At 58.2% G+C, this 27,608-nt stretch overlaps 1 protein-coding gene across 1 annotated transcript in view; it reads left to right on the top strand.

Moving 5' to 3' along the window:
* The window catches only part of TFDP1 (transcription factor Dp-1), a 42,971-nt gene that overhangs the window by 13,319 nt on the left and 2,044 nt on the right, over positions 1-27,608 (top strand). Inside the window, exons 3-11 of the mRNA XM_032880999.1 lie at positions 4,883-4,949; positions 17,792-17,898; positions 20,705-20,826; positions 21,827-21,992; positions 22,269-22,412; positions 22,878-22,946; positions 24,594-24,745; positions 25,208-25,374; positions 26,066-26,144. Coding sequence (XP_032736890.1) covers positions 4,883-4,949; positions 17,792-17,898; positions 20,705-20,826; positions 21,827-21,992; positions 22,269-22,412; positions 22,878-22,946; positions 24,594-24,745; positions 25,208-25,374; positions 26,066-26,144 — 1,073 coding nt within the window. The remainder of the gene's footprint in view (positions 1-4,882; positions 4,950-17,791; positions 17,899-20,704; positions 20,827-21,826; positions 21,993-22,268; positions 22,413-22,877; positions 22,947-24,593; positions 24,746-25,207; positions 25,375-26,065; positions 26,145-27,608) is intronic.

Genomic DNA, 27,608 nt, shown 5'->3' with positions numbered 1-27,608 from the left:
CTGTGGCAGGAAGGTGGCGTGTTCCTCCTCCCTCAGAGACAGGAGGCAGGCCTGAGACCCCAGAGCGGTGAAGGAACTCCATGAGCGGCCCCCTTTTCACGCCCCACTGCACACTCCGCACAGACGGCAGTGGTTCCTGACTTTGTCAAGTGTGATTGGAGCTCCCAGTCCACGCGTCCTCGGGAAGGGAGCTCCGCCACGTGCACCCCCCATAGTCCCCGTCGTCGCTGGTGGGCCGCTCTCCAGGCTGCTCTGACGACCCCTCGCCGCGACCACCTTGCTCTGGCCCTCCGTGGGGAGCCCTGGTGGCCCTGTGCCGTGGGGAGGGAGGTGGGCTTGCACTGCTCTCGTCGTCCTGCACGTGGGGACTAGCCCGGGTCCTCCCCCCACCCCCGCAGGAGAGCCCAGGGTGGGCGTCTGGGGAGGGAGCAGAGTGTGGCACGAGGCAGCCGGCTGCCCCGCAGGGGACGGCAGTGGGGGGTCAGCACCTAAGCAGGGGTCTCATAGCTCAGGCACAGACAGATCCACCGCGGGGAGCTCTTCCCAGGAAAGGCAGTGGTGATTTCCTGCTGGCCTCGGTTGGGTCTTGCCACCCCTTACCGTGGTGAGCCCCGAGGTCTCTCAGATGTTCAGTGTCCTGTGAAGGGGATGGTGTTTTAGAAAAGCACCGTCAGGGGAGGGCTGAGACCGGGACCTGGGGGTGAGAGTGGGGGTTCTGGGTGATGCTGGCTGAGTTAGTCTGTGTGGTTCAGACGGACCTGCTTCTCTCCCGCGCTTCCCGCTGTCTTCACGCTGCTGCTGAGCGACGCCCCCTGCCCCCGTGTCCACTGTTGGCTGCCGCCCGGGAGGGACTGGCCCTGGGGGGCCGTGCACCTGCAGACGAGGTAGACACACAGCTCGCAGCAGGGGGGTGTGTCCCCGAGTTGGTCGTCAAGCCCAGATGGCATTTCTGTCGTCTTCACCAGCTGGGTGGGGGCGGATCGGGCTTCAACCGGGAACTGGGGTGTGCTGTGAGCGTGGGGGCGTTCGGGCCGGGTGAGCCAGTGCCAGCACCGTGGAGGCTGGTGGACCCCCAGAGGCTGTCCGGCTCTGGTGTCGCCGGCTGCCAGGCCTTCGCTGGCTGGGCCGTCGGCGCGATCCAGCCCTGCCAGGCGCCATGGGACCCACTCGCTCCTCCTAGACGGTCTTCGTCTGAGGCTGGGAGGCCTGGAGTCGTCGTTTTGGTCACGACTGGTCATCTCTGGTAATTGGCAGTTAGTCGCGGGACACCAGGAAACGGGCCAAATCTGCGTTTGCTTCAAACGTGCGTTCAGTGGCTTCCCAGTTGGTGAAAAGTCGTACTTTCTCTTATGATCTAGATAAAAATCGTGGACCACTGTGCTCTGTTGTCGTGAAACAGATGCCTCAGAGCTCAGGTTAAAATAACAGCATTTCTTCTCCCGCACGGTGTCTGTGGCCCGGCTGGGGTGGCCGGGTCGCAGGGAGGCACTGCCCCGATCAGCGGCAGCCAGAAGGCATGCGTCCGGAGTGCCGGCCTCCACGGTAGCCGCCCCCCGCCTCGTGCCTTGTCACCTCTCCTCACCTCCCACCGTCCTGCCCTCTCTGCTCCCACTGCAGCCCCCTGGCGAGGAGAGGGCTGCTGGGTGGTGTGGAACCCTCCTGGTCCTAGAGCCTGGCCTCCTGCCCCAGCTGGAGCACCTGGGGCGCGGGGCTCCTGCGTCTGCCTGTGACAAGGTGGCCGTCCTGCCGGTGGCCTTGTAGGCTTTCTGCACCGTGTTCTCCATCACACCCTGAGCAAGAGCATTGGCAATAAATAGTCTTTCTGTTTCCCGCGTTTGCTAGCGAGAAGCAGTCTGGTACCTCCTGTGGTTCTGACGTGTGTCACGGACGTTTCTGTGCCTGGGAGACTTGCTGTTGGGTCAACTGGCCACTGTCCCAAGTGCAGGCCGTGCAGGCGTCCGCAGGAGCCAGTGGCCAGCGCGTGGACTTCCTCCTGGGTCTTATTGACCGTGCTGTAGGTCTTGGCTTGGGCACGAGGCAGGTGCGTGTTTACCAAACCGGCAGCTCTCCGGAAGTTGATCCCGTGGAGGCGGCGTACTTCCAGAAACGGCCCTGGGTCCCTGGGTCCGTAGCACCCAGGCGGGGTCGCAGCTGGCGGCTGCCAGTGTCTGGCGGTTGTGGCCCATGGGCCGCTGGCCCGGCAAGGAACGGCAGCCCCGTCAGACGGAGCCCGCCCGGCCCTGCGTCTGGATGCGCTGCTGGGACAGCCTGCTCTGGGCAGGGCCACTGTGCATCCCGGGGCTCTCGCTGGGCCCTGTGTGCTGCATGCGTGGTGGGGGCTCCGCGAATGTGGCTCCCGTCTCGCGGGAGTGCTGGCGGGTGCAGGAGACACAATGGTCCTACCGCGCGAGTAAGCGGCGATCGTGCTAGGGTTTTCCCGGCGACGGCGAGCAGACACGATGCTTGCTGGTGGACCCGTCTCTCGTCCAGGCCTCGGGTGGCTCCCTTCATCCTCTCGGCGCTGCCAGCGTCTTCCTTTCTGTCCCAGTCCCTGCGTTCTCCCGGGACCCCTCAGCCCTGACACTGAGATGGGCGGGAGGGACTGGCCTCTTCCTCAGTTCCCCGACTTCGCCAGAAAGGGCTGTGCTGGTCTGTTCCTGGCCCGGGCTGCCCGTTGGATGCCTTCTGCAGGCACTGCTTGGCGGGAAGAGGGAGCCCTCTGCTCCAGGGAGGATGGGCTGCGTTGACTGATAGTGTGAGTGGACTGGGTGTCCCCTGGGGGAGCTGGGGTGCCTCAACTTGGTTCCTGATTTGGGTTGTGAGGCATTGGTTGCCAGGGTTGTGCTGCTGCTGTGCCAGCCGTGATCGCCATCTCTCGGGGAGGGGGATGGCCGCGTTCTTGGCCTTCCCATGAGCGGCCAGGACCACCGTGCCCGTGACTGCCGTGCGGAAGTAGGACATCCAGTGGCAGCAGGTCGGGGCACACGCCGGGTCCTGCCGGTCCCACTGAGGCAGAGCCATGTGGGCAGCGATGGGCCCTGTTCTCCTCGGGCCTTTGTGGTTCTTGTCTCCATTTGCTCTGGTGTAGACGGGTAGTGGACCAGGAGGTCAGGGCCACTGTCTGGGCTGGAGCGCCCTTGGGGCCGTGGGCGGAAGGAGCCAGCAGCGCCAGGGGTCTGCAAGGAGCCTGGGGCCGTCGGACAGGCGCCGTCGTCCGCGTGGGGGACGGAGGCCCTCCCCTGCCTCGGCTGGCTCCTTGCTCTGTGACCTTTGGTGTCCTTGGCTCTGGGGTTCTTGGAGCCTGTTTGCTAGGACCAGTCTGGTGCTGCTCCCCCAGCAAGAAGAAAGGTCCTCTTCACCTGCCTCCCGGCCGGTGACCATCCAGTCCAGCCGGGCCTCGGTGGAGATCATCCTCGCGGGCCTGCACTTGGCTCCCTCCGTTTCTGTGGAAAGCTGGGGTTTTGGAGAGTCCGGGAAACATGGCCTGTGTGGCGTTCCCAGGTTCTGAGACCGTGCAGCGGGCCCCTCCCTGTGCAGCCTGACTTCGGTCTCCGGTGAACTCAGCGGGTGGGACGTATGCTCTGATTCCGTGTGTGGATTGTGCATTTTGGGTGCGTTTGGTTTGTTCACTGTGCGCCCAGTGGAGATGGTCAGCCTGTGCCCGGGCTGCCGCAGGCCCAAGGTGGGTGGTCCCCTGTGCCAGGCCCAGGCGACTTGTCACTGCCGCAGGTACGCTTGGGACTTGGCCCTCTGGAGGCCTGGGCCTGTCCCCCTGGGGACTGCGTTTGCTCAGGGTGGGGGCCGTGGGGCTTCCTGGAGAAGCAGGATGGCGCTGGGAGCTGTGCTCACATCCCCCCACAGGCTGGCCTGTGCCCGCACAGACGCGGGATGCGCTCTGGGTGTGTTTGAGGTGACGGTGGACACGGGCCTCAGGCCCTGGACGCCTGGGCGTTCTTGGGGGGTTCTCCTGCCGGGCCAGGAGCGGTCAGAGGCCTGGGCAGGAGGGAGCTTGTCTGCCAGGCTCGGCTGACCTTTGTTGTGGTTTGTGTGTGTGTGTGTTTATGCACACACGTGTGCACGTGTGGGTGTAGTACCTGCATCTGTGTGGACGTGTGTGTGCCTGCGGGTGTGAGTGCATGAATGAGAGTGTGGAAGCAGGTGCCTGAACGTGCCTGCAGGAGGCTTGGTTTTCCAGGACCCCCCAGGCCCTGTGCCGGCTCAGGGTGGTGTGCAGAGGCCCTCGGCTGGTGCCTGGTGAAGGGGGCGAGCTCTGGACCTGGGCCGCCAACAGGGGAGCGTACCCACGGCTGCCTCCTTCCATGGGAAGCCTAGAGGAGGCAAGGCAGCAGTCATTCCTCGACCTGGACATGACCTCTGGCAGCGTCCTGGAGGACGCTAGGCCTTTTCTGTGCCTTTGCGCACTGTGCGTTGTGACGTTCCCCCCGGTGCCCCCAGTGCCTCGTGCTGTGCGGGTGTCCTGCTCACAAGGCGGGGAGCCCCGCATGCCAGGCGCACCTCACGGTGCCGCTGTGCCCACGCTCCTGCCGCGCCCGGGGCGCCGGGGGGCCCTCTTCCCAGGTCCCGTTACTAGGCTGCTCTCGGGTCGGGCAGATGAATTTTCACGTCCACCCGCGCTATGCCCTCGCCGGGCTCAGGCCGGCCCTTTAACGCGCACGCGGACATCTCCGCACGTCTCTTCTCTGCTGAGGGTCCGGCCGGAGAGCTCGCGGTGGGAGGCCCTGTGCTCCCTGCATGGTGTCCCGTCCTTGTTTGCGTAAGGGTGACCGTTGTGTCTCTTTAATGCTGTAACTTGCAGCCCCTCCGGCGGGCTGGCTTGTCACTCTCTCAGACGCGCTATTTACTGTCCTTGTTGCTTTCGCAGGCCGGTCTAATTGAAGCCAACGGGGAACTCAAGGTCTTCATAGACCAGAACCTTAGTCCTGGAAAAGGTAAGGCGTCTCTTTCTGAATACCCTTCTGTTGATGAGAGTGTTCCGTGTGCTGGATCTGCGGGTTTCTCTGCTGTGAGAGTCCCGGTCAGCGGGGCGGCCCTGCTGCAGGCGGGCTCCGGCCGGGCCCGGCGGAAGGGGCGGCGCGCTGTTTGGAGCTCAGCCGGATGCGCCACCCGCGGGGGCCACCTTGGTCTGTAAGTCACGTGCTGCATGTGGACATTCGAGAATGTGAAGAAGCGCGGGGAGCCCAGGTGTCTGCTCTGCGCACGGCACCGGCCAGGACAGCCTTGAATCCAGGGCTCGTGGTGCACACGCTGTGTGCGGTCAGCGTCCTTGCGGTCAGGAGGCCCCGTGTGTATGTTCATGGGCGGGCGTGGAGGTGGATTAGTCCAGCCCCTTCACCCCCAGGGCCCCACGGCTCCCCCCATAGAGGGACCGTGAGGAACGGCTGCCAGTGCGTTTGAGCTGCTGCTGGTTTCCTCGGGGAGACTAGCCATGGAAGCGCCGGGTCGGAGGAGACGATGGGCGACCGCCGGCTGCCCGTAGCACTGTTGACACCTCTGCTCTGTCCGCGTCTGCTAGACGGAGGCCCAAACATGGGGTCTCTTGGCTCGTGAAACGGGGACTGTGGCCCAGCCCCTTCTCTTCCATCCGTTGCTGGCGATTGGGATAGGAGCCCAGCTGTCTCCTGCCCTGCGGGGCCCTTCCACGTGTGGCTCAGGCCGGCGTGGTTTGGGGTGGCGGGCTCATGCCCTGTCCCTTCTGTGCCTTCGGGATGTCACCTTCAGACACCCACAGAGGCCCTCGGGCCCTGCAGGGCCCCCGGCCTGTGCCTTGTCAGGCTCAGCTGGTCTCGTCCCGCTGGCCACTCTCCCCCACGATGGGCTGTGGGCCCGCCCGTGCTCTCCTGGTTTCTGTGTTTTCGGAAGGCCGTGGGCAGCGTCCTGCTTTTCTGTGGATGCCGTGCCCTTCTGCTTCCGGTACAAGGACGGAGAGCCTGCTGAGGGGTGTAGACGGTTTACCTCGGTGGCTTTCACCGTTCACAGAGGCTTGGGTGAGACGCTGGAGTGTAACCAGGGACCCTTAGGGTTTCAGGACGTGTGGGCGTGACATGTTTTGATAAACTGATGAAGCAGAAGTAATCGTGAAAAAGTCCGCAAACCTTGCTCCCTTGGGAACGACGGGCACCTTTCGTCCTGGTGTTTCTCTTGAGTGTCTTTACTGTTTGGGGACTGGGGGTCTCACCTGCTGCTCATCTCCGTTTCCTTCTTAGCTGCGGATAGTTTGCGTCCTGCCGAGTCTGAGGGTGGGGTGGGGGCTTGGGTTGGGGGGTCCAGAGAGCATAGAACACTCTGGTGTTAGCTGCCGCACGGTTTAGGTATTTCGTGTCCCTCTTGAGGCCGCCTTACCTTGTCCGGGGTGCTCCCGGCAGGCTCCGTGCTCCGCTCATGGCTGGACGAGGAGAGCTGCCCCTCGAGGCTCTCCAGACCTCTGCCTCTGCTTCTGCACCTCTGCTGGAACCAGTGTAGGCTCCCAGGTGCCTGTGCTCCTTGCCTTCTTCCGGGGTGCTGCCCCTGCCCCTGCCCCTCGGGGGGGTGAGCCTGTGACCACATGGCCGCGCCCCAGCTCCGGCCCCGCCTGTGAGCCGCCCGAGGATCTGTGCGCGTCCCAAGGAGTTGTTCTAGCCCAGCCGTTTGTCTGTTGGGTGGGACGCCCGGCGCTGTGCTGGCGGCGGCCGGAGCGGGACCGGGCTGTCGGACGGCACCAGCTCCGTCCCATCCTGCCTGCCGGTCAAGAGCGTTCCCACCTGCAGTCCCCTTTGCGTCCGGCTCAGGAGTTTGAAGGATGATTTTAGGCCACGGGCTGCTGACTTGAGCTCCTCGCTTTGGGCTGCTCCCTGGGGTTTGATGAGGTTGAGGAGCCTGTGCGGGTCGCGCGTCGTCTGATTCACAGTCGCTGCCGGCAGTTCCTGGCGGGGTTCGGCAAAGGCTCGCCAGGGTCGTGCTGAGTGTTGCCCACACCCTCTGGCACAGACTTGTCTAGGAGCCCAGGGCTGTGGCCGGCAGCGTGTGCCGAGAGCCGTCCCTCTGGAGTGACCGCGAGGGGCAGTAGCTGGCTCTCACTTTGGGGGGTTCAACAGCGGGGTGGGGGGCGGTCACAAGGACGGCTGCGGCCCTGGGCCCAGTGCAGGCTGGGCGTTGAGGGGCGGGGCCCGCTCTCACTTTTTGCCTGGACCTTGTGCCCCCGCGCCCCCACACCCCGTGCCCTATGTGTTGCACCTGCAGGGCCAGCTTGCCACTGCTCCTAGGTCTACCCACCGAGAATTTGGAAATGGGCGGGCACCTGAGCTGTGCTGGGCCCGGGCACTCACAGGGACCCTGCTGCCCTCAGCTGGTGGTGTGAGCCTCTCCTGAGATGAGGTCTGCTTGCCTGCTCCTGCCCGAGCTCTGGCCGTGGTGCCCCGTCCCATGGTGGTCCCATGCGCTCCCAGGAGGGTCTTGCTGCTTTTGCCCTGTTCGTTGGGTCCTGGCCGCGGCTCTGCTCGCCCTCCTGGCCTTCGGTGCCACCCGTGCCTCTGCTTTGCCTGCCTCTTCTTGCTGCGGGTCTGGCCGGTTTCCAGATCCCCGCGTCTACAGACTTCTCCAGAGGCAGAGCCTGTGGGAGGCCGTAGCGAGTGCGAGAGAGGCTCATTTTGTGGAACCGGCCCTCATGACAAGGGGGCAGATGAACTGTGCAGGGCTGGCCGGCAGCCTGGACGTAGCAGCACTCCTTCCTGCCAGAGCAAACCTGGTTGTGCTCTGAAAGCCTTGCACTGGTTGGGCGGTTCCGGAGGGTATCCTTGCCTGAGGTCGGCTTCCTGGTCCAGGGTACCTCCAGCGGGCCTGGGATCGGATAGCAGGGGACGGGCACCTGCAAGGAGGTGTATCGAGTCCGTGGCCCCAGCTGTCTGTACCCACCAGCCCTGGAGACCAGAGCCCCCCAGTCAGAGACGGGAAGTTTTTACGAGAGCAGGCCTACTTGTGACGCGCTGGGGCTCCTCTGGGGCTTTGCCGACGGCTGTGATGCTGTGAGCCTTGGCAGAGCATTTGTTCCTGGACGCGGGTCTGACGCTCACGACCAGGGACCACGTGGCATGTGGCGTGGCCACACCGTTGTGCATCTCTGCCACACACGGGTGCGCCCGGCCGTGCACTCCCCCAGCAGCGCCTCCCCTTGCTGAGTTTTGGGTTCTGGTGGCCCTGGTGGGTCCGAGCCCCTTTGCTCCTAGGCCTGCCCCGTGGCGGGGTCTGTCCAGGTGCTTCACTGGCCCAGTTCCCCTCTGGCCTTCCTACTGCGTTCTCCTCTGCCAGCCATCCGGCTGCACCTTGGGGCTCTGGCTGCCGTCCACAGCCACACGTGCACCCTCCCCCTGCGATGTGCCTGCTGCCTGCCCGTCCCCTGTGCGCAGCTGGCGGCGGCAGCTGCGGCTGGTGGGGCTGCAGCTCGCGTGCGAGTCTCTGTCACCACTTCTCGCTTGCGCTCTCCCAAAAAGATTCTTCATGACACAAACGACACGTGCTCCTGAGGAAGCCCTGCATGTTCCTCAGCATATAGGCAAAGTGTGCGCTCCCCATTCCATAAACACTTTCCTGACCCGCAGTGTTGGGGCGTGTCACACTTGCATGCTCATCCAGTCCCTACCGTCATGTGACTTAACACGTGGCTATCGCTGGGCCATTCCTGGAGTTTCTAGTGCCACCTTTTGTCACCTGGCAACTTTTTGGTGGCGAGCTGTGACACCTGTTGACTGTTGACAGAGACCCGTCTACTCCCTGAGGAGCTCCGTGCCTGCGTGTGCTCCGGCTGAGGGGCAGGCCCATCTCTGCGGAGCGCTGCTCCCTGCGTCTGTGGCCGCGTCGGCCTAGGGAGAGGGCGTCTTTTCTTCTGCTTCAGGGTTGCCTGACTTAGAAGGGCTCGGAGGCAGGAGGGATGAAGTTTTGGGGATGCCGTGTGGCCGGGGACCTGACATTGTTGTGTAATTCTTAAGTCCTGGTGACTGCGGCCCCCAGACTGCATGCACCTGCGCACACAGTGGGTCAGTCCAGGCTGGTGTCCTGCGGCGGTGGGGAGAGGGGCCTGCCGCAGGAAGAAGTGGCAGCACTCGCTGAGCCCCGGGGGGCGCCCTCCCAGGGAGCGTGGAGTGGAGGCGTCCGCTTGTTCTCCCTCCTCCTGCTTGAACCCAGAGGACGACTGGACCGTGGAGTGCTGTCCCAGCTGCTGAGCCCTGCTGCTGGGTGTGCAGTGATGACTGGCCATGGTGCCCACCAGAGTGTGTGCCGTGAGGCGAATGGTGAGGGCGGCGTCTACCCATCTCGGTCCCAGCGGGCATCCTGAGATGCGGTGCACCTTAGCTTGGACGGGGGGGCCCTTCCAGGGTGCTCAGCTGGTGAACAGCGGGCATGGGTGCCGCAAGCGCTGGGAGCGGGAGAGCGGGGAGAGAGGCCCTTGCTGCCGCTCCAGGGCCTGCGGGGCAGGGCAGCTCCTGCTGTCGTCTGGGGCCAAGCCGTGCACACCCTGGGCATGATCTGGGGGCCGTTTTGGCTCTGTGAGCACACAGAGTATCTGTAGCGTGGCGGTCAGAATCATAACTCTTAAGATGTTAGGTTCTCACCTGGCGGGCCAGAAGGAACTGGCATGATATATTCAGAGCACTGAACAAGAAAAATACGCAGCCCAAAATACTATATCCTGCTAGACTGTCAGTGAAAATAGAAGGAGAGATAAAAAGCTTCCAGGACAAACAAAAATTAAAAGAATTTGCAAACACTAAATCAGCCCTATAGGAAATATTAAAAGAGGTCCTCTAAGCAAAGAGAGAGCCTAAAATTAACAGACCAGAAGGGAACAGAGACAATACACAGTAACAGTCGCCTGACAGGCAATTTAACGGCACTAAGTTCATATCTCTCAATAGTTACTCTGAATGTTAATGGGCTAAATGCCCCAATCAAAAGGCACAGGGTGTCAGAATGGATTAAAAAAAAAAAGACCCATCGATATGCTGTCTGCAAGAAACTCATTTTAGACCCAAAGACACCTTTGGGTGAGGGGGTGGGAAACAATTTGCCATAGTAGTGGACATCAAAAGAAAGCTGGGGTGGCAATCCTTACTTCAGATAATTTAGATTTTAAGCCAAAGGCTATAATAAGAGATGAGGAAGGACACTATATCATACTTAAAGGGTCTGTCCAATAAGAAGCTCTAACAATTTCAAATATCTATGCTCCTAACATGGGAACAGTCAATTATATAAACCAATTAATAACATATGGACAATAATAGTGGGGGACTTTAACACCCCCCCTCACTGAAATGGACAGATCAGCCAAGCAAAAGACCAACAAAGAATGAAGGCTTTAAATGACACACTGGACCCGATGGACATCACAGATCTATTCAGAACATTCCATCCCAGAGGAACAGAATACACATTCTTCTCTAGTGCACATGGAACATTCTCCAGAATAGATCACATCCTGGGTCACAAATCAGGTCTCAACCGGTACCAAAAGATTGGGATCATTCCCCGCATATTTTCAGACCACAATGCTCTGAAGCTAGAACTCAATCACAAGAGGAAAGTTGGAAAGAACCCAAATACATGGAGGCTAACGAGCATCCTTCTAAAGAATGAATGGGTCTGGGGCGCCTGGGTGGCTCAGTGGGTTAAAGCCTCTGCCTTCAGCTCAGGTCATGGTCTCAGGGTCCTGGGATCAAGCCCCGCATGGGGCTCTCTGCTCAGCAGGGAGCCTGCTTCCTCCTCTCTCTCTCTCTCTGCCTGCCTCTCTGCCTGCTTGTGATCTCTACCTGTCAAATAAATAAATAAAATCTTAAAAAAAAAAAAGAATCAATGGGCCAACCAGGAAATTAAAAAAGAATTGAAAAAATTCATGGAAACAAATGAAAACGAAAACACAACTGTTCAAAATCTGTGGGACACAGCAAAGGCAGTCCTGAAAGGAAAGCATATAGCGATACGAGACTTTCTCAAGAAACAAGAAAGGTCTCAAATATGCACCCTAACCCTACACCTAAAGGAGCTGGAGAAAGAACAGCAAGAAAGCCTAAACCTGGCAGGAGAAGAGAAATAATAAAGATCAGAGCAGAAATCAGTGAAATAGAAACCAAAAGAACAGTAGAACAGATCAATGAAACTGGGAGCTGGTTCTCTGAAAGAATAAGACTGATAAACCCCTGGCCAGACTTACCAAAACGAAAAGAGAAAGGACTCAAATTAATAAAATCATGAATGAAAGAGATCACAACCAACACCGGAGAAATACAGACATTTATAAGAACATATTATGAGCAACTGTATGCCAGCAAATTTGACAATCTGAAAGAAATGGATGCATTCCTAGAGACCTATAAACTACCACAACCGAACCAGGAAGAAATAAAAAACATGAACAGACCCATAACCAGTAAGGAGATTGAAGCGTCATCAGAAATCTCCCCAACAAAGAGGAGCCCAGGGTCAGACGGCTTCCCAGGGGAATTCTACCAAACATTTAAAGAAGAATTAATAACTATTCTCCTGAAACTGTTCCAAAAAATAGAAATGGAAGGAAAACTTCCAAACTCACTTGATGAGGCCAGCATTACCTTGATCCCCAAATGAGACAAAGACCCCACCAAAAAGGAGAATTACAGACCAATATCCTTGATGAACTCAGATGTGAAAATTCTCACCAAAATAGTAGCCAGTAGGACCCAATAGTACATTAAAGGGATTATTCACCATGACCAAGTGGGATTTATTCCTGGGCTCCAAGTTTGGTTCAACATCCACAAATCAATCCATGTGATACAACACATTAATAAAAGAAAGAACAAGAACCACATGACACTCTCAATGGATGCTGAAAAAGCATTTGACAAAGCACAGCATCCTTTCTTGATCAAAACTCTTCATAGTGTAGGGATAAAGGGTACATACCTCAATATCATCAAAGCCATCTGTGAAAAACCCACTGCAAATATCATTCTCAATGGGGAAAAACAGAACTTTTCCCCTAAGGTCAGGAACACGGCAGGGGTGCCCAGTATCACCACTGCTATTCAACATAGTACTAGAAGTCCTAGTTTGAGCAATCAGACAACAAAAAGAAATAAAAGCCATCTGAATCAGCAAAGAAAAGTCAAACTCTCACTCTTCGCAGATGATACGATACTTTATGTGGAAAACCCAAAAGACTCCACTGCAAAACTGCTAGAACTTGTACAGGAATTCAGTAAAGTGTCAGGATATAAAATCCATGCACAGAAATCAGTTGCATTTCCTACACCAACATTTGCATTTTTGACACCAACAGCAAGACAGAAGAAAGAGAAATTAAGGAGTCCATCCCATGTATAATTGCACCCAAAACCATAAGATACCTAGGAATAAACCTAAACCAAGAGGCAGAGAATCTGTTCTCGAAAACTATAAAGTACTCATGAACAAAATTGAGGAAGACACAAAGAAATGGAAAAACATTCCATGCTCATGGATTGGAAGAGCAGATATTGTGAAAATGTCTGTGCTGTCTAAAGCAATCTGTACATTTCATGCAATCCCTATCAAAATACCATCCATTTTTTTCAAAGAAATGGAACAAATAATCCTAAAATTTATATGGAACCAGAAAAGACCCTGAATAGCCAAAGGAATATTGAAAAAGAAAGCCAGAGTTGGCAGCATCACAATTCCGGACTTCAAGCTCTATTACAAAGTGTCATCCTCAAGACAGTATGGTACCAGCACAAAAACAGACACACAGATCCATGGAACAGAACAGGAGCCCAGAAATGGACCCTCAACTCTAGGGTCAACTAATCTTCGACAAAGCAGGAAAGAATGTCCAATGGAAAAAAGACAGTCTCTTCAATAAATGGTGCTGGGAAAATTGGACAACCACTGCAGAGGAATGAAACTGGACCATTTCCTTACACCACACACAAAGATAGACTGAAAATGGATGAAGGACCCCAACGTGAGACAGGAATCATCCTTGAGGAGAACACAGGCAGCAACCTCTTTGACCTCAGCGGCAGCCACTTCTTCCTAGGAACATCGCCAAAGGCAAGGGAAGCAAGGGCAAAAATGAACTGTTGGGACTTCATCAAGATCAAAAGCTTCTGCACAGCAAAGGAAACAGTCAATAAAACTAAAAGACAACCGACAGAATGGGAGAGGATATTTGCAAATGACATATCAGATAAAGGGCTAGTCTCCAACATCTATAAAGAACTTATCAAACTCAACACCCAAAGAACAAATAATCCAATCAAGAAATAGGCAGAGGACATGAACGACATTTCTGCAGAGAAGACATCCAGATGGCCAACAGACACATGAGAAAGTGCTCTACATCACTGGGCATCAGGGAAATACAAATCAAAACCACAGTGAGATCCCACCTCACACCAGTCAGAATGGCTAAAATTAACAAGTCAGGAGACAACAGATGCTGGGGAGGATGCAGAGAAAGGGGAACCCTCCTACACTGTTGGGGGAATGCAAGCTGGTACAGCCACTCTGGAGGTTCCTCAAAAAGTTGAAAATAGAGCTACCTTATGGCCCAGCAATCGCACTACTGGGTATTTACCCTAAAGATACAAACATAGTGATCCGAAGGGTCACGTGCACCCCAATGTTCATAGCAGCAATGTCCACAACAGCCAAACTATGGAGAGAACCTAGATGTCCATCAACAGATGAATGGATAAAGAAGATGTGGTTCATATATAGAATGGAATACTATGCAGCCATCAAAAGAAATGAAATCTTGCCATTTGCAGTGATGTGGATGGAACTAGAGGGTATTATGCTGAGCGAAATAAGTCAATCGGAGAAAGACAATTATCATATGATCTCCCTGATATGAGGAATTTGAGAGGCAGGGTGGGGTGTTTGGGGGGTAGGGAAGGAAAAAATGAAGCAAGATGAGATTGGGAGGGAGACAAACCATAAGAGACTCTTACAAAACAATCTCACAAATCAAATGGAGTGTTGCTGGGGGTCAGGAGGTAGGGATAGGGTGGTTGGGTGATGGACATTGGGCAGGGTGTGTGCTATGGTGAGTTCTGTAAAATGTGTAAGCCTGATGATTCACAGACCTGTACCCCGGGGCAAATAATACATTATATGTTAATAAAAATAATTTAAAAAAAGAGATTTTAGGTTCTCAGAACTTAAAAGTGGTTGAAATTGTTGTCAAGAAAATATTAAACCTTTTGATTTTGTAATTTAAAATATCGTAAAACCTATAGATACTAATGGGTTGTGATTACTAATTAGAATTTGTTTACATAATGTTCTTAGGGTCCCTGTTCTGTTAGTGGTTACAGCAATTCAGACCACATATGTCCCTAATGCATTTTGTTGCCAGGAGAGGAATTTAACGTTTCATGATGTATTGGAAAATACCGTGTTACAGTTCCCTCAACAAGAGGCTTTAAGTACATCTTACGGTTCAAATGATCCCATTCCTTTTTTTTTTTTTTAATTTTATTTATTTATTTGACACAGAGAGACCAAGATCACAAGTAGGCAGAGAGGCAGGCAGAGAGAGAGGAGGAAGCGGGCTCCCCGCTGAGCAGAGAGCCCGATGTGGGGCTCGATCCCAGGACCCTGAGATCATGACCCGAGCCGAAGGCAGAGGCTTAACCCACTGAGCCACCCAGGCGCCCCCAAATGATCCCATTCCTATAGTGAGTAGCTCTCTAGGCTGTGACAAGTCTCGCCTGTCTCATAACTGCAGTGTTATCTCCTGAGTCCTGGACGTGGGCTGTGTGTGGCAGTCTTTGTCAGAGGAGGGTGTAAACATCTGTGGCCAGATTAAACCAGATGTGAAATTCCACCCTTGAGATTGACCAAAAGTGGTATGCCTTCCTGAGTTAGCAGGTGGCAGGAATGTGGGAGAGGGACACTGGCTGCTGGGGCGTGTGCCTGCGTGGGTGTGTCTGCTGGGAAGCGTGTGTATGCGTGTGTGCCTGTGTGTGCGTGTGTGATGGGCGTGTGTGCGTGTGTGTGCATCTGCTGGTGTTTGTGTATGTGCATGTGTGTCTGCCAAGGCGTGTGTGTGCGTGCGGCTGTGTGCCCACACGTGTGCGTGCATCTGCAGCATGGCCCTCGGAATGGGCTGGGCTGGAGCCCATAACGCAGGTGGCCCCCTGGACTCGGGCACGGACTGGACGTGTGGACTCCGGGGCCCTCAGCAGGAGGAGGCTCTCCTGACGGTGCGGAGCGTCTGAGCAGGAGCCTCTGTGTTCGCTCAGCAGCCGGCTGTCCGGGAGGAGCGGCTCGGCGGTAGAGGGGCCGCCAGGCCTTCCTGTGCACGGGTCCCTGCACGGCGCGAGCACAGCTGCGGGCTGTCACGGCCTAAACTGCAAGGCCCGCACGAGCGGTGCTTGTCCCTCTCCGATTCAGGGGTGTGTGGAGAGAGGTACGCAACCGGTCGGAGCGCGACCTGCAAGGCCTGGTGGCCGCGGGTGGGATGGGGTGGGTCTAGGGATAGCCAGTGAGCTCCGCTCCTCAAGCCGAAAACCGTGGTAGTCGTCTGAGGTCGTCCCAGAGCAGGATCGTCTGCCAACGGATCCCTCAGATTGAAGAGTTTCTCACGCAGCGAACAAGGAAGAGCCCCTGCTGGGAGGGGTGTCCAGGAAAGGGGCCCCGCCCCAGTCTGCCTCCACGTCCCAGCCCTGCCGTTGCCCAGACTGCCCTCCTCCTCATTCCCCCAGCTGGGGGGCTCTAAGCACGTCTTACAGAAGGATGTTGCTGGGCTTCCGGGTGGTTTGTGTGGGGTGACCTTGTGCTGGGCCTGCAGGTTAGCCCCGTCCTGTCAGCCCCTGTGCTCTGACGTCATTTACTTGATGTGCAAAATGAGCTTTGGGGCGCCTGGGTGGCTCAGTGGGTTAAGCCTCTGCCTTCGGCTCAGGTCATGGTCTCAGGGTCCTGGGATCGAGCCCCGCGTCGGGCTCTCTGCTCGGCGGGGAGCCTGCTTCCCCCCGCCTCCGCCCGCCTCTGTCTACTTGTGATCTCTGTCAAATAAATAAATAAAATCTCTTAAAAAAATGAGCTTTAAGACGCAGTGTCATAAGAACCTCCTGTTGCTGGTGTTGACACGGCGTCGTTTGCAAATTTAAAAAAATAATGTTTTTTAGTGAATCGGTTCAGTCTTCCTAGAAACCTAATTACTAATCTGTCAACGAATCTGAAAAGTGATATGTCTTAAGTCTCCGTGCAAAATCGAGCGGATGTGCTCTGAAACACCTTTTACATATCTGAAGCAGTTGTGAAAATTTGCTTTTGCTCCAGGTATAGGTCTCTGTGTTTAGAGGAAAGTAAAAACCCTCAAAGCAAGTATTTACGGAAAATAAACATCTTTTGGTGTCGTTGGTGAAGGTGCTAATGCCGTTGGCCGGCCGGCTTGGTGGGCTCGTGCTGTGGAGTCCTGCCGTGTGCCTGCGCGGCGGTGAGACTCGGTGTGGCCCGAGGCCTGCGGCGTGCTCTGTGGAACGTGTGGACTGTGAAGGGCTCAGAAACCAACCTCCGGGCCGGGCGGACGAGGGTGGTGTTTGCGCATTTGGGGGCTATGGCGAGGCAGAGCCTGTGAAGCGGAGGAAATGCCATTGGTGTCTGTGGAGCTTGACACCCCCCCCCCGCAGGGTCCCGTGCCGGCCGCAGGAGGCGGGTCCGCTCCAGGAGCCGGGAGCGCCAGGCGTGGAGACTCGGGCAGGCTCTCCCGCCGGCACTGCGGCAGTGACCGCGAGCCTGGGAGTGGGTCTGCTGCTCTCCGGGGCGCTCAGGCCCTTCTTGGGAAGGCACGGGCGGGGCGCACGCTGCTTGCCCTCCCTGGGCTCCGGGCACCATGGCCCGTGCACACTCCCTTTTTTCTCACTGCCTTTTGAGGCCATCAAGGCAAGGCCTTTCTTTCTGTATTTTGAATTGTTATCATTCCTACTTGATTTGATTTTATTATTTAATATGTAAAATAAACTATTTTACCATTTTTGTTCACTGTCGTATGCTCAGCACCAAGGACAGAGCAGGCACGGAGAACTCTTAGCAGACACTTGCAGGAATGAGTATTTCTGTTACCCGGGTGTCCTTCCTCTTTGCTTTGTGATAAGGTCACCTGTGCGTTCAGAGAGGGGGCAGCGTCCTCCCCAGGCATTTCTCTTCCTAGAAACGGAGATGCGGTCCTCCTCAAGGAAGAAGAGTGTTAGATTGCTTTAGATTTCTTTATTCTGGAGAGAGTGTGGGTGTGCACAGGGGTGGGTTTGGGGAGGGGCAGAGGGGGAGAGAGAATCTCAAGGCGACTCCGCACTGGGGCTCAGTCCCACGACACAGGCCTGAGCGGAAACCAGGAGTCACATGCTCAGCAGACTGAGCCCCGGGCAGTGTTGGATTTCTGAACTCATTTCGCAATACAGAAATGCCGGAGCACTTAGGAGACTCTAATTGCCACAGTATTGTGGTGTTTCAGGAACTGCTCTCCCCAGACTCTGCAGTCCCCCCAGAACATTCCGTAGGCAGGCAGGCAGCCCCAGGGGCTCGGGGCAGGTTGGGGATACACCTGGGCCGCTGCACCCCTGCCCCCTGGACACGGACGCAGCCGGAGGGGCTGGTGGGTGGACGAGTCGGCGATTGTGGCCACGCGGACACCTTCCGGCTTAGACGTGTTTGCAGCCGACCCACAGCCCCAAGGTGGGTGAACGATAAACGTCCAGTTAGAGGCCTCGTCGTCCGACAAGTGCCCATTTAGCCTTACTGCAGAGGGGAACTAACCTGTTGCCTCCTTGCGTTGCAGGCGTGGTGTCCTTGGTAGCTGTCCACCCCTCCACAGTGAGCACGCTGGGGAAGCAGCTGTTGCCCAAAACATTCGGACAGTCCAATGTCAACATTGCACAGCAAGTGGTAAGGGGCCCGGGCAGGCGGGCTTGCCGGTTCTGGACGGTGGCCCATAGCTCTGGTGCGGAGGTTGGGGTGCGTGGTCTGCCCTCCGCAGTGCCCTCTCGATGTTTGCACTGCTGGGATGCGTGGGCACTCCCCTGGCTCAGGCCTGCTGCAGACACAGGCCAGGCACCGTCCCCTCCTGCTACGTGTGTCCCGCTGACCCCAAGTCTGCCCCAGAGCGTAGAGTGGTGTGAGGGTGGCAGTGCCTGGCCTTGACCCTCCTCAGCGTGGGTGTTACTGCCTGGGAAACAAGGGTGGTGTCCTTGCAGGGCACATGGTGGGCGTAGGGCTCTGTAGGCCGTCAGGGTGCTGGGACTGGAATGCCCCTGCTGTGGCCCACCCTCTAGGAGGGGGCCGAGGTGGGTCTGTGCTCCTGGACCGTGCTAGGTGCCCCACTCCCTGATCGCCTGTGGGGCTCCTTGGCTCTTCCTGGCGGACCTCTGGTCAGATTGAAGCCTCCCCTCCTGCTGGGCCTCGAGTGGCCCTGCCAGGAGGATGTTGGCTGCCCAGGTGTGCTTGTCCAGACCTGAGCTCCCACTTCCGGGTGAGCACCCGGGGCAGCCGTGCGTGTGCCTGTGTGACTGCTTTTCCCAGCAGAGTTGCCGTGATGTTTTTCAAAGCAACGCAGTGCCAGTTACACCATATTTGGCTCATCACAGCTTTTTAGTAAACATCTTTTTGATGAAGTTAAATATTTCGTTCTCTGTTTTATTCTGCAACTCGTGTTATTTTTAGCTGCCGCGTGTCATAGCAGCTTTAGCTGGGCGCACCTCCTCAGCCCCAGGGGCCACTCTGTCGGGTGGTTGCAAGTGTAGGAAGGACAGTCAACACGCAGGTTTGTCTGTTGGCGCCTTAATCTCTGTCAGCCAGAAAGTCACGTCCCTGGGCTGAGTCCGCCTGTTTCGGGGCAGCTGGTGCCGGCAGCGCCTCCCGCGCAGGCCCCAGCACTGTGAGCTGCGGCTCACATGTCGCTGTGTCTCGATCTCGCCCGCCAGAGGGTTGAGGATGGAAGGACTGACGCGTTTTGACCTTGAGGGGCGTGTGAGCTCGGCTCGCGCTCGCGAGGGGCTTCAGCCCCTGTCCGGGGAGCCGGTGCCCAGGAGCGCGGTTAGGACGGGGGAGGAGGGAGAGAGAATGGTCCCTGTCATCCAGGGAGCAGTTCCGGAGCGCCTGCTGTGTGCCCGGCCCCCTGACCTTGCTTCTTCTTGTGGGCCAGTTGCGCAGACGGGTCCAGCTTAGGGAGAGGACGAGAGCGCCGGTGCTGGCTGTGGGGGCCCAGGCCGCACGTCAGGCAGCCCTCTGGTGACTCTCCTCCCTGTCTGTGTGGGTGCTGGTGTCCTAAATCCACTCTCCCGGGAACGTCACCAACCCAGTCCCTGTGAAACGTGTTCAGTAAGTGCCAGACTGACCAGTTTCCCTGCGTCCCGAACCCTCGGCCCCGAGCCTCAGCTGACGCGCCTTTTCCACGGTGAGCCCAGGCCCCGGAACGCACGTCCCCACTGAGCAGAAACGGAAGGTTCGGGTAGTGCGTCTCCCGCCTGGAGACCTGTTCGCTTTTCTGTCCTCTTTCCGGAAAGCTTACTGTCTGACTTCACGACTTTTGAATGAACGAGGTGGCGCACAGTTTGGAAAACACTGTGATGAAACTTTAATCGTTGGGAACGTGAATTGAAAGAATGAAATGGAGAGTTTTCTTCCTGTGGTTTGTGGTCCTTGGCCCTGACCGGTGGCCTGATCTAGGACCAAGTGCCTGGGCAGCTGTCCCCTGGCCACAGGAGGCAGCACATCATCCTGCTGAGGAGGGGCCCTGGGCACGGCCAGTCCCTGAAGCTGTGTCCCGTCCCTGTGAAGGGCTGTCCCAGCACCTGGTGCCCGATGGTGGCTCGCTGGGGCACTTGGCTGTGCAGAACCTGGGAAGTCCCGTTTCTGTACTGATTCCTGGATCAGCTCTTGGGTGGGGTGGAGTCACGTACGAGACCTGAGGACGCTGAGGTGTGACTTGACGGAACACGGCAGCGTCGGTGTGTCCCTTGCGGGAATATTTGCACATTAATGGCACCCAGTTCTGAGTCCTTGTTGAAAACAAACGAGGCTCCCTTCCTCGGGTGAAGAGATGGTGCGGGGTGCTCAGACTCGGTCCCCTGCGGTGCGGGTCACGCTGCCGTCCCCAGAGCTGCCTTGCCCTGGCGTGTGGGTCTGTTGCTCCAGTGCTCATCACCCCCACGCCGCCGTGTTCGAGGTGCTGGGTCCCCGCGAAGCCTCCACTGGGACACGGCCCGCACATGCAGGTGGGCCGATGGGCACCGCGAGTGCGGGGACTTATTCCTGTTTGTGTTCTGGCGTTTAGCACCCCCGGGAGAGAGGGTTTCATCCTCGTCCGCATCACTGAACGGAAGGGAAAGTAAACTTGGGCCAGGGGAACAGTGGGAACGTGCCCTGAGGCTGGCTTTGCGGCCCCTCCTCGACCCACAGCGTCCCCGGGGGTCGCCGTCCGGTGGGCTCGTCGGGATGGGACGGTTCCTGGTGCTTTTGTTGGACCCGGGAAGAGCCCGGGAGTCGGCGAGGGGAACGGCTCGTGCCGCACAGAAGTGCCGCTGGCCGGCGTCTGGCTCTCGGTGTGGGCCGAGGTGCTCGCGCGCCCGTGTTCTCGCGGTTCCCGTGGCTGGCGGAGCTCGGCAGTGCCCGTGGAGGATGGGAAGCGGTAAAACGGCAGGGGCGCACGCGGGAGATGTCTCATTGTGTTCTGAATTGTCTCTTTTGACTGTAGGTAATTGGTACGCCTCAGAGACCTGCAGCGCCCAACACTCTGGTGGTAGGAAGCCCACACACCCCTAACACTCACTTTGTCTCACAGAACCAGCCTTCAGACCCCTCACCTTGGTCTGCCGGGTGAGCACATCGCCTAGAATCGTAACCCCGGCTCTCCGGGCCACGCGGGCCGGCCGCCACGCCCGTGGTAGACGGCGTCAGGGCGCACTTCTCGCAGAGGAGAAGTCTGGCTGCGGGGGAGCCGCTCCCCGCGGTCCGGGGGTGGCGGCACTGTGAGGGGGGCAGCTTGCGGTAGAGGAAGAGGAGGAAGCTGGCTTCTCAGCACTGCGGTGATGGGCGCTTTTTCCGTTGTCTGCACTGGAAAGTAGCGTCTAGGGCACAGCGTGCACGTGGGCAGCTCTGGCTGCCGTTCCTTGGGCGACACCACGGGAGGGTCCCACCACACAGTCACCTGGACCCTGTCTTCCCTGTAAAGCAACCTCGTGAGAAAACGATTTTACTTGGAAGTCAGCTCTGTGACTTTCCTTGAAAACAAAAACAAAGCTTTTTGGATTTACGTCTGTATTGGTTCTAAAGCAAAAATCGTGATTTCCCGAGTCATCGTGAGAAACTCAGAGCCACCCTTTCCTTGACGTGGTGCCTTAAGAAGTTGAGCCATTGGGTTTCCCGTGCTCTGAGGCTCACTGCGGTCTTCAGGGTCGGGTGCCTGCCGCCACGTGGCCGTCATGGTCTCCATACCGCTTTGGCTCACAGCCAAATTTTCCGTAAAAGTTCTTAAATTTGCGGTAAAATTTCCATAGTTCCTATGTCCGTGGACATCTTTTTAAGAAGTAGCGTTGGCGTATCAGGACGCAGTAGATACGCATCGGCGGCTCCTGCCCTTCCAGGCGAGGCCCCGTGTTTTCTGGGAGCGGATGCAGATAGGAGGCCTGGCCACTTAAACGTTGGTGTCTTGGCCCCGTGGCTGTGCCCAGTGCGCTCTACAGACGAGCTGGGTCCCCGGGGCTGCGCGTGGGGTCTCGGCCCGTGCCCAGCTTGCTAGCCTTGTGGGTGAACGTGTGTCCCCCGGGGGCTGGCGCGGGGGTGCTGAGGGCACTGCTGTTCCTTTGTGTTTTCTAAGGAAGCGGCACAGGAAAGGGGAGAAGAACGGGAAGGGCCTGCGGCACTTCTCCATGAAGGTGTGCGAGAAGGTGCAGAGGAAGGGGACCACGTCCTACAACGAGGTGGCCGACGAGCTGGTCGCAGAGTTCAGTACCGCCGACAACCACATCCTACCAAACGAGTCCGTGAGTATGTGCCGCACGGCGGGTACACACCCCGGTGCCGTACGGCCCGCCCTGGGTTTCTCTGAAGCCACTGGAGACACAGTTCAGAAAACAATCTGAAAGACTTCTGCAGACCTGTTTGCGGCACGACAGCTTATCCTCCCGGATGTGGTCGTGTGCGGGGCCTGGCTCCCGGCGGGCCGGCTCCCCGGCGCAGCTCCCTCTTCCCCGGGCTCAGTGGGGATGTGCTGGGAGCGTCCCGGACAGTGTGGAAAGCTCATGCTCCGTGCCCAGCAGGCTTACGACCAGAAGAACATACGACGGCGCGTCTACGATGCCTTGAACGTGCTGATGGCCATGAACATCATCTCGAAGGAGAAGAAAGAGATCAAGTGGATCGGCCTGCCCACCAACTCGGCTCAGGAGTGCCGGAATCTAGAGGTGACGCGGCTCAGCTTGTTTCCCATCGCGCCCCTGTACATTTGCCCCAGAGCCGGTGTGCGTCCCGAGGGTGCCTGCTCAGGGTCTGGTGCGTGTGTGCCTGGCCCGGTCCAGGGCTCCGCCGCTTGCCCACCGGACGTTGGTGTGCCGCCTGTCCAGCCTGCCTGCGCTCTGTGGGCACCGATGAGGAGGCGTCTGGCCCACCGTGGGCAGCGGACCCCAGCGTAGGAAGTTCTGAATCCTGGCTGGTGGGGTTCGAGTTTTACAGCGTCGTGTCCAGAAGACGAGAGAAGGTGGAGAGGAGGGTGCAGCGAGAGGCGGAAGAAACCCCTGTGGGTCCCGTCCCCATGCCTGGTTGGCTCTAGGTTGCCCGTTTCCCCTCGTTAGATTGGGGCAAAGGGTTCCGCAAGCTCGTCCCCAGGGGTGCTGGTGGCTGTGTCGTGACGCTGCCATCTTGTTCTAAAGGTGGAGAGGCAGAGGCGGCTTGAAAGGATCAAGCAGAAGCAGTCTCAGCTCCAGGAGCTCATCCTGCAGGTACGGGCGCTGCTCCCCGCCGGTCGGGCCCCTCCTGCCGCCACGGTGTCCCCTGTGCCCCTGGATCTGCTGCCCGGACGCGTCAGAAGGTCCCAAGCAGTGTGCTGGCGCCATGTTCCACGCTGCCTCGTGTGGGGACGGAGGGCGGGAGGGCGCGTCCACACGGCCCTTCCCCGCGTGTTGTCCTAGCTGTTAGGTGTTACCGTTGTTCACCTCCTACGGGCCCTCGCGACGAGCTGTCCTGGAGCCCAGGCGTGGGGCTCAGCACTGTCTGCGGCCTGGGCGCGTGTCCGGCGCGGACGGCCTCTGCACTGAGAGCTCGAATGTGATTTCACATGCGCCCACTGAGCTTCTGTGCGGGCACTGTAGACGTTTACAGAGAGTGTGCGTGCGCGGTAAGCCCACGGGCCGCGTGTGTGCTGCTTGTCAAAGTCTAAACGGTGGGAGGGACTCCGCTTGGAAGGCAGCGCCCGGAGCTTCCCTGGGGCAGGAATGCACTCTGAGGACCGGAGCCCAGACCAGGGTGTGAGGTGGCAGCTGTGGGGCGGAGGTCAGTGTGCGTGGCCAGTAGGCCTGTGTCTCCATCCCCTGCACCTGCAGAGGACGTCCCAAGTATGGGCGTCTTCCCTGCGGGGATCGGGAGATGCCCATTCAGGGCTGGAAGCAAAAACACAGATTGTACCACGAGCTTGCTGGAGGGCATGGCCAGTCCCTGGCCTGAGGCCGTGCAGCACTGGGGCCGTCTGGCCGGGGCCTCGGGTGGGGATCAGCCGCCGTGGAAGTGGCTGGCCAAGGAAGGGAGCGTGGGGGAGCCCTGGGACCCTGGGGGGACCCTAGCAGGGTCTGAGGATGGGCCTAGTGGCTGGTGTCAGAAGATGAAGGCGAGGTGGGGGTCAGCGGGGGGCTTGGGACATGTGCTGGCTCAGTACCCCCAGGCCATGGTGGAGGGTGTCTTGCCTCGCTAGGTGCGCTCAGCCCGGGGCACTGCAGCCAGCCCCTGTGCCCTCGCGGAGGCTTCGGGGCGGGGAGCGCTCCAGCGGGTGGAAGCGGCCTCGGGGTCGAGGGGCGCAGGAGAGGAGTGGGCACACGTCACCGGGCAGTGGTCCCTCTTTCTTCGCTCAGTTATCTGCGGCATCTGCAGCACATGGAGCTACTTGAAACCAAGCCTCATGGTCCCCCGCAGGGCACGGTGCCCCGGGGGCCAGCTGCGGTGGGAGGGGCGCTTTCTGGCTTTACCGCAGGGGAGTTCGCGTGCAGGTGTGAAGTGTGAGGGCTTTCCCCAGGGAGAGCGCCGTGCTGGCGGGTGCTCTGGGAGGCACTGGGTCCTCCACCGAATGTCCACCTTCTTGGGTGCGGAATGGGCAGGAGGACGGTAGCCTCCAGCATGGATGCTCTTCCCGTGACCCGCCTGGGACGGGTTTCTGTCCTATCGGCGTGAGCACCTGCCTCCCGCCTCCACTCCCCTCGGGGTGTTTGGTGTTCGGGTGCGCTCGCTCCCTCCCCCGGCGGATCGCTCTGAGCTCTCGGGGGGCCTGACCCCTGTCGCTGCCCTGTGGGGCTGGGCAGGGTTGTCAGGGACGCCCACGGACAAGGCTTTGGGTTGTGGCAGCTGGCGTGAGTGGCCTGCTGGTGGCTCATCTCTTTTAGCAAATTGCCTTCAAGAATCTGGTGCAGAGGAACCGGCAGGCGGAGCAGCAGGCCAGCCGGCCGCCCCCGCCCAACTCCGTCATCCACCTGCCCTTCATCATCGTCAACACCAGCAAGAAGACCGTCATCGACTGTAGCATTTCCAATGACAAGTAGGTCCCGCGACAGGTGCCCACCCCCGCCCCGGGGCCCAGCTGAGCCTCAGGTCGGTGGAGAGCGCCACTGTCACGGGCCGGGGCACGCCCGCTCGTTTTGTCAGAGAAGCATCTGACTTGTCATTCCGCGTCATCTGGCGCAACAAAGTTACAGACTTCTTTCTCACGCCCCTGGTTTCGTGTTCGTCTTGGGAAAGGAAGACCTGGGGCCCGGCAGGGTTGTTACTGGCACAGCTGTCGAACCCTGGTGCGGACAGTGGCTGGGGTTCCGTGCCGGCCGGGAGTGCCCACGCGCGGCGCCTCTGTGACGCTCCAGCGCTTCTGAGTGCATGGGTTTTGGAGGACGTGGGTAAAGAGGGGGTCTGAGGGAGGTTGGCTGAGTGGGTGTCTCTGCTTGGGGCCCTGTGCCGCGATGAACACAGCCAGTGACACCTTTTCTGACGGTGACTTTGCCCCCAGGTTCGAGTATCTCTTCAACTTTGACAACACGTTTGAGATCCACGACGACATAGAGGTCCTGAAGCGGATGGGGATGGCCTGCGGGCTGGAGTCCGGGAGCTGCTCTGCTGAGGACCTGAAGATGGCGAGAAGCTTGGTGCCGAAAGCGCTGGAACCTTACGTGACAGGTCTGTCGCCTCCGGTTCTCTTGGTGGCCGTGGGGCTGGACCTCAGGTCTGGACGTGCAGCCCGCCTTTGCTGAGGCTGAATTCGCACTTGGCACCAGAAGTGGGGACAGCTAGATTGGGGGGTGGGACGCCCGTGGGGACCATGGGGTTTTGGGGGTGGTTGGCCTCCGCAGCCAGGGAACCCAGACAAGCCTCCAAGGAGTGGGGTCCTCTGCCTCCTCCTGACACGGGGGGAGGAAGAGTTTGCTCGGGAGCCGTGTGGGGGACTCCTGTGCTGAGCGGCGGGGTCGGGGCCCCAGAGGGCAGGCGCTTTGTGGTGAGGAAGCTGCTGGCCCTGCCCCACTTTGTGTGGGTGACCCCACAGAGCCGCTGGGCTGGATCGGACCGCACCAGCTCCCAGCCGGCGCACCACAGAGGCCATGGACACTGGCCGTGCTCCTGGTGCATGCCGTCTCCCAGGATGTCGGGTCCTCCCGCCCTGGGCCCCACTTTCCACTTTCCGACAGTGTCCGTTCCGTGGCACAGCTGCGTGGTCATTGGTGATCATGTACATGAAGGTCTGGGTGCCTTCTTGGGAGGATGGCCAGTGTCCCCATAGAGAAACCACCAGCGGGTCAGCTGTCTGGCCTGGACCCGCCTTGTGGCAGCGTGAGCCTCTCTTGTGACCTTTGCCTTGTTTTCTTCTCTTCAGAGATGGCTCAGGGACCCATTGGAGGAGTGTTCGTCACGTCATCGGTGTCGACCTCGAATGGCACGCGGCTTTCTGCCAGGTGACTGTGGCTCTGGGCTGAGCGGGTGGGCAGAGCCCCTGCTCTCCTGCAGACAGTCCGTCCTCCTCCACGGCTCCCGCTGGCTCCCGGCGCGACGGTGGGACTTCCCCACTGGCCATGCTGTCGGTGTTGGCCGCTCCCGGCAGGGCTTCTCTCGGGCTGTGTGCCCCGAAGGTCCACCGTAGCCTGTACCCTGGGTGACCAGGAGCCTCGTTTTTTTCATGGTTTCTTCCCCCTGAAACTTCAAGTGACACGTGATTGACTTTTTAAAAAGTAGCATGCAGTGACGGGGCCAAACTTCCCCGAGCCCCTGTAGGCAGCCCGAGGGCTGGGGGTTTCTTCATCTGTGTTTCCCGTTCCTGCTTAACACACGAGGTCGCGCTGTGCATGAAGCTGTGTGCTCTGTTTTTTTTTTTTTTTTTAAAGATTTGATTTATTTGAGCAAGAGAGAGAGAGCATGAGCTGGGGAGGGAGAGCAGCCGAGGGAGAAGCATACTCCCCACTGAGCAGGGAGCTTGAGCGGGACCCCATCCTGGGGCCTGGGGACCCTGGGACCGTGACCTGAGCCAAAGGCAGACACCTCGCCGACTGGGCCACCAGGAGCTGCTTTTTTTCCTCTTTACTGCTTATTGGATGTGTTACTCCTTCTGTGTTACTGAGGAGTAGTGTGTGCGAGCCTTCGATCTGGCTGTCCCACAAAGCAGAATTGAATCGTTTCTGGGCATTTCTTAGGTTTTTTAAAGACGAGTGTAAGATAATTTCTGTACTAAGTATTCACGAAGCAGTGGTTTTATTAGCTTTCATGTCATGTCATATTATATGTATTACCTTGTATCAACTCTAGATGTTAATAGATGTTTAATTCCTTAACATACGAGATGGATGAGCATTTGGAGGTTCAACAAAATGGGTGGATGTGCCAGCGGGTGGCGCGGTGCGCCGTGGCCGGCTCGCGCTCCAGGGTTCCGGGCCGTGGGCGAGGCTCCTGGCCTGTGCTGCCGGATGGTCTGGCCGTGGGGTCGTCCCTGAAGTCCTTGGGGGGTGTCTGGCCCGAGACCAGCTCCGTTTTTCCCGGTAGCGCGCCAGCTGTGCGTGCGGGGTCAGTCCGCCGAGCTGCCCCGTGGGCGTTCCCAGAGGCGCGACTCGGGTGTTGACTCAAGTTTTGGAGGCTCATCCAGCTTTGTAACACGGCGAGTAAATTCACCACATTTCAGAAGAAAAATCAGTGCAGAGGCTGGCGTTGTTTTGTGAAGACAGTAATTTCTTGGGCAGTTTGGTGTTTCCTGCTCACGAGAACGGATGCAGTTTGAAGCGGTTTATGGCTGAAACTTTTTTACCCTTTCTGACTTTCTTGCTAGGCTGGATTCCACAGATGTGTAGTTCCTTTGTCAACGAGGGGAACGTTGAACAGTGTTCATTGTATGATGTTCCTAAAGGCCAAAAGGCATTAAGATATATACGTAT

Source organism: Lontra canadensis, unplaced genomic scaffold (genome assembly GCF_010015895.1).
Source record: "Lontra canadensis isolate GAN:19392208 unplaced genomic scaffold, GSC_riverotter_1.0 scaffold73, whole genome shotgun sequence".
Classification (NCBI taxonomy): domain Eukaryota; kingdom Metazoa; phylum Chordata; class Mammalia; order Carnivora; family Mustelidae; genus Lontra; species Lontra canadensis.
The sequence above is the reverse complement of the archived record's forward strand: the minus strand, read 5'-3'. Positions and strand labels throughout refer to the sequence as shown.